The 9,198-nt window shown below is 39.4% G+C and overlaps 1 protein-coding gene across 1 annotated transcript in view; it reads left to right on the forward strand.

Moving 5' to 3' along the window:
* Positions 1-8,975, forward strand: part of nkain2 (sodium/potassium transporting ATPase interacting 2) — a 78,882-nt gene extending 69,907 nt beyond the window's left edge. The window contains exons 6-7 of the mRNA XM_020587182.1: positions 2,138-2,219; positions 5,006-8,975. Coding sequence (XP_020442838.1) covers positions 2,138-2,219; positions 5,006-5,015 — 92 coding nt within the window. The 3' untranslated portion in view covers positions 5,016-8,975. The remainder of the gene's footprint in view (positions 1-2,137; positions 2,220-5,005) is intronic.
* Positions 8,976-9,198: the final 223 nt, after the last annotated feature.

Consider the following 9,198-nt stretch of genomic DNA (forward strand, 5'->3'; position numbering starts at 1 on the left):
AGGGAAATGTGCCTTGGGTGAAGAAGCTAATACTCACTGAGGACCAATGAATATTTTGAGTTGCTGAGAAAGCTAATTACTCTGATAATTATTCCATGCATGTGTGAGTATATGCGTGCCTAAGTGTGTGTGTATAGATGTGTCTGTGTGTGTGTGTGTGTGTGGGGGGGTCATTCTGTGGGAGATTAATCATCACAGTCAGTCTTATCTGTCTCATAGCTACTCGAATGTGTCAGACAGATTCTTATCAGATATACGTGTACATGCGCACACACACACACACACACACTTTACTAAATCAATCTTTGTATGATCAGCCCTTGTGTAAGCAGATATGTTTTGAATCTGTAGGACACAGCAAACAACAGCAAACAATCACAGCTGAAAATAAGAGAATACCAGAATAATTTCAAATATTTTGAGTGTAAAAATTCTGTTTGCCGCTGGCGTCTCATGGCTCAAACTGCCATTTCTGTCTCTTGCTTCTATATGCGCTCATTGGACATTCCTGAGCCTTATGAATAAAATATCTGAATTTTTAAATTGGGCTGTTATAGCTTGATAGGCAGCAAACTGACAAGGTTAGGGGCTCCATTTCCTCTTGCATTCAAAGGGTCGAGTATAGCAGAAACTCTGCTGAGACTGTTTGACTGCAGCATGAATCAGCAGGACGCTGTTACCAATTCACACCAGGCCTTTTTTCTCACAAAAGGATCCACACAAAGAACGAGTACATCAGACACAGGCGATGGCTCTGCATTGTCTGTCTAAACAACAATAATGAGCCAAACAGCCAAAATATCACTGTATCATAGCAGCCTAGGAAAACTGCTGATAGACAAAGACACTCATCTGCTGTCCCTTTGTGTGGTATAATCAGACTTTTACATGAATACATTAGGGGGATCAAGGGAGAAGTGTGAAAACTCACAACTAAGATGTGGTGACTTAAAATGAATTTTTACATAACTCCAACACAATCAAAAGCACAAGAAAGGTATGTGAGGACACATACCTTGACTGGTAGACCCAAATGGCTCTTGAAATCCCAACTCTGTGATAAAACAAGATAAATAGTTTACATTTCTTCACTCGAATGAATATGGAAATTAATTATAGACATAGTTATGCACACAGTTTTTTGTTCACTGTTTACTTTGTTGCTAAGATTTAGAGGAGAAGAACCTCTCATGTCTTAATGGTAAATATGTTGCTAGACTAGAGCATGGATCAGACTGCATAGTTCTGTCCAAACGGGACCCATGCCCTTGAGTGTGGCATCCAAACCCAGGTGCTGTTAGGCTCAGTTCAGCATGTGGTTAGTTTAGCGGTTAGCTTAGCTTAGCTTAGCAGAAAAACTGGAAACAGGGGAAGCAGCTAACCTGGCTCTGACTGAGGTTTTAAAGTACATTTACCAGCACCTCTAAAATTTACCAACTAAGTTGTTATATCTTGTTTCTTTAAACGATACAAAAATGAAAAGTTAAAGCACATTGAAATCAAATGTTTGGTGTAAGCTTGCACACAGTATTTGGACTTACCCTATATCCATGTTTATTGCAGGTTTAAATGAAACTTATAACTGCTTTCATCTCTGCAGTGACACAGGTCTACATTGTACGGTACTTGGTGTTATGAAACCGCAGTGAATAAATAAAGTATGCTGCTGATCAAGGGAAGTAGCCATTTATGAGCTCTACAACATCAAAGTGAGAAAATATTCTGCCTTCCTCTCTTCAAAAGTCCAGGCTGTCTGCCTCAGTCTGAGGAAACCAACCACCTGCTGGCAGCTTCTCAGCCTGGGAAATCTGTGGAGCTATCCTAGATCATTTAGAAGTTCAAAGCATTCTCGAGGCATAAATATATTGCTGCATAAGTCTTATTCTTTCACCTAAAAATAGAATTAGATTAGCATCACAGAAATTTCATAGATTCGAGACCAACTTTTCACTTGAAGCTGTTTTATGCCTGCAACATCATTAGCTCCAAAAGCAGCAGTGATAGAGGTGGCGTTCTCCTACAACATAAAGTCTTGAAAGATCTCTAAGTGTAGGAAGTCTAATACAATGACTAATCTCTGTTGCTAACCACAACACCAAAGGCCTCTAATTGATGTCCCTCTCTCTTTTTTGTGCAGTTGATTTTATAGGAGGGTTCGACTCATACGGCTACCAGGGGCCTCAGAAGACCTCCCACCTTCAACTACAGCCTATGTACATGTAAGTATAGTGTATATCTTCAAACGCCTTGCTAAAATACTTCAAGCTACACTAAGGATTAATTCAAATTTTAAATAGCGCTAGCATGGAGCTCCAGAATCAATCACCTCCACTCCAACCAGTCTACAGAAAAGTTTTGTGAAGCCGATTTGCACGGTTACGTCACAAAAAACACTTAGCCACTCAAGTTTTTTTGTCATAGAGAGCCAAAAATCAGGTCGCCACATCCAGTTAGCCTTTGTTCCACTAACTTCAGTGATTCTATGCAGTCTCTCATGTAACATTTTTTCATTGGTCATTGTAAGAAACAGGAACCTTTGACAGCGACTCTCCCCATTAAAATAAATTTTGGGGGATGTTTCTACTAAAAAATATGTGAAAATTCTTACATGCTGAACCTTTAGTGGATGTTTTTTATCACATAACCTGTAGCATTATTTAGTCACAAAAATATGCTGTGCTGCATGGTAGGAAAAATATCCAGCTCCTTGCTGTCTTGAATCCTCCTATCAGTGAGAAAATAGGCTTTAGATTTGCCAGTTGGGGGCTGACAGGTCTCAGCCTGACATCAATTTTCATTTGTGTTCGGTAACTTATGAGTTCTTCAGAGGATGGTATAAGCACATATTCACTGCATCAGCATACAGGCTTATCATTTATCATGGTCTCATTAGTTATCATTGTTGTCGCACTTTTTTCATTCTCCTCACACATGGCAAATAAAGGTGGTGTATGTGATGAAAACCGCTGAGCCTGTGATGTCTCATAATTAGCTGTTTTACCCACAGTGAATGCACAAGGCATCTTTTTGAGTACTGCTGTTGTGTTATGAAATGGAGCTTTACTTGCTTCTAGATTCTACTTTATATGGTGATTCCCTAAGACTCAGAACATGGATTCCAGTTTCATCAAGATCTTCAGCTGTTTTTAGTTGAAGAGCCAATAGGATAACACAAAATAAGCCTCACTCCAGGCTTAGACAACCCTGTATCAATCTCATGGTCTCACTTTGTCCTGTGGAAAGTGCCAAGCAAAACAGCACAGGTTACACCGCTGTATCAGACAGCAGGATGGAATAATGGTGATTCTTCTGATGTGCAGCAGACAGGTTATCAAGGACAGTTTTTTTTACTAGATAAAAGACCTGGAGTGAATGAGAGAGATACAAATAGACAAAGGGGGAGATGGAGAGAATCTGAGATCAGGATGGGTTAGAGACTTGCAGACAGAGAAAGAGAGAGAATCAGGAGAAGAAGAGAAACACATGATGAATGAAATGTAGAACTAAACAACGAAGAAAGGCAATAAAAGGGCTATTCTGTAGTTTTATGTGTCCCCTGTGGAAGCTATAACACAGATCATAAATCATTGACCCCTGAGATAATGGATGGCTGCAGACACAACACACACACACACACACCACACACACAAACAGAGGCTAAAGCGTGAATGCACAGATCTATAGATACACAGATATAACTACTTACACATAGACAAGCACGTAGTAAATGTGCTGATAGGCAGCTTGGGCATGTGCACATTAACATACACACATACAGTACTGGTACATGAACACACACATACACAAACATTGTCAATATGCTTTTGGTGTTCCCCAGCTGTTGTCCCTTCACTTTGGTGTTTATTGGCTCTGGCCACAGGGACCAATAAAACAGCATCAGCTGTACTGTCCCAGAGGAAATATTCCTCTCTGCCCCTCGCGAGATATGCACCCACCCACCCACCTACACACTCACACACATACAGTACACACAATTAACTTCACTACAATTCCCACCTCCAGACTTATATAGAAATGTGCATCTTTGCAAAGAAAAACACACTTCTAATTATGTGCACAGTGGCCCACTGTATCTGGTGTAACCTGCCTCACTGTGTGCATGTGCATCAGAATGGCAGTAAGAGAGTTAAGCATAATTCCAAAAGCATCAAAACACATCCAAATAAATTCCTCTACTACTACTACTACAGATAATAATAACACAGAACTAAAACATAATATTCTGAGGGTAACTTTCTTATTCATTTTTCAGTAACTGATGTTTTATTTCTAATTGGTTGCAGCTTTAATTAATTAATCTCGGCTGCACTGTTAGATCATTTGTTCAAAAAAATGATCTCATGCTATATACAGGACATTTTCTCAGGAAAACTGGACACTGACAAAAACAGCAGATTGGTATCAGTGCTGGAGAAGAGTGTTTTAAGAGCTGATTTAGTAAAGGTGTGTTAAAGCTGAGCTGATAGTTCCCTCAGTGCAGCCACTGAGGATCCAAGTGACAGTTATGGGATAATGCTACACGCTAAAACACAGATGATACTGCTCCTTCTCCTTAATATTTTGATATCAGAGAGCCAGTGCATCCATGGGAGTGTTAAGCTGTCTCTTGAGTGTTATCTTTCTTAATACACAGGACAAGTGCTTCTGATGTTTTCATCAAGCACCATTATGTTGTTCAGTGATTTACTTCAAGTACAACGCTGAGCAAATACGCTGCTTTGCATTTCATCATAAGCCTTCTAACACTTGGCATTTTCAATTCTACCTCAAATTTCTCTTTAAAGTTACATAAACCTTTTTTTCAGTTTATTATCTGACAACATCACATGGCTGCTCAACAAAGCCCTTAAATAATGACTTACCAGTAGGAACCACTGCAGCTTAAGAGGTTAACATAAATATTTACTGTTATATCTATACTGAAGCAATAAAAGGGATTCTGTCATGTCTGTATTAATGCTCTCCTCTTCTCTCTTCTCTCCAGGTCAAAGTAAACCCAGGATATACTCCAGGAGAACTGCCTTACCAACCACAACTGCTTCACATCCTGTTTTTTCTACTACTGTCCTTTCATAAACAACGATCAAGACACAGACACTTCGACTGGCTACAGAAGACACTAAGATAATTTGTGATTTAATCCCTGGTACCTGGTCACAAGCCTTCCCTGAGCTGCTGTTTTTTAATCGGAGTTAGGTCTGTTCCTGATGAAACACTGGCCTCTTGTGGTTGAACTTTTTAACTGCAAGACCTGTGTTTTTGTCTGAGGGACACAACCAGGAGCCAATGACTTGCTTCCTCTTGTGCTGTTGGGTATTTACACGGCAAAAGACACCACAGGGATGCAAAGAGGCCACGACTCATTGATGATGTGTTTCTTCATGCTTCCAATGAGAATTCATGGATTTCTGCTGGCAGAGAAATATTAAAAGGGAGCCCCGTTTCTCCACGCTACTGCAGAAATCATGCTTTCTCACATGTTGTAGTATCTAACAGCTCTCAAGTGCAGACATGCCTGACCAAAGAGTTTTAAAGAAAACCCCAGAGACACATCCTGGGTACGCAGAAGAGCCTGTTTAACGCTCTCCGTAACTTTTTTCCTAATAGATTCGACATTGGACTTCCAACCAAACTGACCAAGCATCTCCTAACAACGTTACCAATCAAGGAATGTCAGACATAATTTTTCTAAGATTACTTTTTGGTGCAAGAGCAAAGACAAAAGCTTGATACAAGCCACAGCCAGGACTCGAGCACGAGTACACGCTACACATTATAGTCTGTTGTTTCATCACAAACCCTGAATGTTAAATAAGAGTGTGATAGATTTACATATTATCATCACATTTGTGCATGTGTACAGGAAGCAGACACATTCACATACACAGTAATGCATATGTGAATACACACATGCATGCTCATGCACACGAGTCTAACACAAGTACAACCATTTAGCTTTTTCTGCTACTAATGTGAATCTTACTAATGTTTACAAGAGAAATTCTGGCCATCAGACAGAAAGGCTGAACACTTGACTGACAGATGCAACAGGTAGATAGACAGGCAGACTGGGAGGCGGGCAGTTTCTTTGGTCTCTTGCTGAGGGAGACAGAGACATAGAAAACAACTGAAGGGATTGTGGGCCGGTCAGTTTCCCTTCCACCTCAGTCCTCTTGTAGACACGTAGACAAGTTTTCACCTCTTTTTTAATAAAAAGAAAAATGTTGGAAGCCAGATAAAGTGCCCAATTAGCCTTATCATCTGCAGAACCCAACTCTGCTTAATAACAGAAATAGCTCAAAAGCAGCCACAGGCAGCGCTTACATAGAGAGATAAGACGCTCCCTTTACAGAAATGACAATCACACTCAAAGTGGCCTGAATCTTGTTGTGGATTGGCATTTTTGTATCATAAAATATGTGAAAAAAAAAAGCTGGAAAAATGGCTGTTATCATCATGTGACAACGGCGAAGTCAATTCCTTCGGTTTCGAGTTGAGTTTTGCTGTTCCAAAAGACAAAAGATTAATGAAAGACAGAGCAGGGAAACAACAGACTGATACTGCACGTGTCCACCCTCGCCTGCAGACTGACGAGGACCAAAATGATACCGGAGAGACGCAAGAGACTCAGCAGCTCCCCCCCGTCACCTCACTACTCAAACTTTAATGTTGAGTGTGCCAACTGTATTGCGGGCATCTGAGGAGCCTAGTTTTGGACAAACTGGGATCAAAAAGAATGGGTCTCATGTTCACGTTGTTTGGGTTTTCCATGTAAGAAAAAGATCGAGGATATCGAAGATTTAAAAAAAAAAAATCACTCTGCATTCCAGACTGCCGCAGGTCACGTTTTCTTCTGTTCATAAAAGTCCACTGAGTCCTTCTGTAAATGGGACTAAACATATTGCATTTATGTTGCAGTCACTTTACCAAGTGTTTGAGGCCTTCTCCACCTGCAAAGGAAGACTTCTGGGGTTAAAACAGTGACGTCTCTCCACATCAGGATGGGCTAACAGGCCATTTCCCTCTACAAAATGATCTCAAAGTCCACCCTCCACCTCCCTCTGCCAGTTATCTTCAACAGTTTATCTGTTTTTCAACAAAACTCTGTGGGTTGCGATCAGAGTCGCTGCTCTGTGAGGCCCCACTGACAGTCACTCTGAAGGACAGAAACAGCATTTTGTGTGTTTGCATGAGGTGTTTCCAAACTGCTGCATAGTTAATCCCACTCTGCGTGTACTAACTAGCTACTTAAAGGGAACTGTTCGGCGTGTTGAATGCTCCTCAACTTTCTTCAAAGGGTCATAAATGTGAACTTTGTGATTTTTCTATAAATAAAAGTCTGAAATGTCTGCAGAGTCAAGGAGAAAATAGCTACTGCAATGTAAAACCCTGAAATGTAACTTTGAACTTTAGACGTTTTTTAACCATGTGGCCGTGTTTACTGTTTTTTCTAGTTGACTATTAATGTATGATGTTGTGTACAAGTGGGACTACTATGTTTTATTTTTCTTCTAATTGTACAGTGTATTTGAAATGAGAGTAAGGGGCGAATGGGAGGGAAGAATTAGTTGCACTATAGTCTACACTGTAATTCTTTCAGTCAATGTTCTGTCAAGGCTCAAATTTCACTTTCACTTCAGCACATAATTAACTTTACATTATTAATTTATATTTGAATTGTCAAAAAACACCGCACTGATTTTTAATAAACAAAATAACTGCAGGTATAGTGTTTTTTTGGAAAATTCTAATCCGAAAGTCTGGGGAGAGTCTTATAGCCATTATTTAGATTTTTAATAGCAAGCAACTGTTGGTTGTGTCTCTAGGAAGCAACACTGTTTGAACTGAAAGTGAATTTATTTTTTAATCACTTTGTAATCATGGAGTAGATCAATTTAATATTACCTGGCAGTGTGGAACCAAAATCAACCTAATATTGATCTGGCAGATTTAGTAGAGTGAAGCAAATATTCTGTACACTGAATCAGAAAGGAGTGTGACCCAAATGTGTGTGTGTGTGTGTGTGTGTGTGTGTGACAGAGAGAGAGAGAGAGACTTTGTACTGCAGTACATTGTTTTCTGTGTCATGGTGAACTGAACATCTCACAACCCAGAACCTACAAAGCCACAGCTCAACACTGAAATCAACACAATTTTAAACTAAAGGAAAAATTCAGTGAAGTGCATTAATGAACAGCAACAACAGTAAGAATATATTTTAATGTAATACTTAAGATAGTATCTACATACAGTCCATTATTTATCTTCAGAGTTGCTTGAACTCTTTTAGACTTTGGAAAAGTAAATAGATCTTTGCCGATACATTTAATTGTTCTTAGACAGCTAAACTTTTGCAGAAAAAGCTGAAGCTAAACCAATCATTTAGTTGAACGGCATTAAAAAGCATTCAGTCGAGCCATTGTACAGGTCTGAAGCTGTGCTGAAAGTTACAAATTCGCTCTTAAAACATAACTACTCAGTTCTGATGCCTGACAACTGTAGCAGTTATAGTTATTAACAAAATGTAAGTGCATGTTAAAGAAAGAAAGAAAAAGTCTGGATAGTTTTTCACAGCAAAAGAAAATGTGCATTCGATAATCAAAAGTCTGCATTGTCAGCTGGATTGAAACTAGTTTGATTGTTTTAACAGTTTATAGACCTCAAAAACTTGGGTTCAACTCCAAAGTATTTAAATATTTATGACAAAATAATCAATCAATTTAAAGAGAAAAACCATATTTCCTATAATTTATTAAGGGTTTAACACTCAGAAATCAAACTCAAGGCTGAGTGTGGTTTGATCGTGTTTCTCTGTGGCTCTGGGTTGTTTTGGTCCTGTTCACCACTGACTCTTTTTGTGATGGGTTCCCACAGGTGACTGGCTGTATATAAACTAGACAGTTGGGAATAAAGTAGACAGTGGAGAAGAAAAGTCTAGATTTTGTCCTGTGTTCTCTGACACTTTGCAGACATTATTTTGTACTCATGTTATTTACACCTGCTGCATGTAAATGGCATAGCATTCACGGTCTGTATTATTTCTTTTGAGGACCAGGGTGTTTTTCGTGTCCATCCAGATGTTTTCCAGTGTTTCATATCTTCAGAAAAACTGCTTTTTAAAATGACTGAACTAAAACCAAACCTATTCTCCACAGAGGCAGGATCCTAAAAGACAGC

The sequence above is a fragment of the Monopterus albus genome, unplaced genomic scaffold, assembly GCF_001952655.1.
Source record: "Monopterus albus unplaced genomic scaffold, M_albus_1.0 scaffold443.1, whole genome shotgun sequence".
NCBI lineage: Eukaryota > Metazoa > Chordata > Actinopteri > Synbranchiformes > Synbranchidae > Monopterus > Monopterus albus.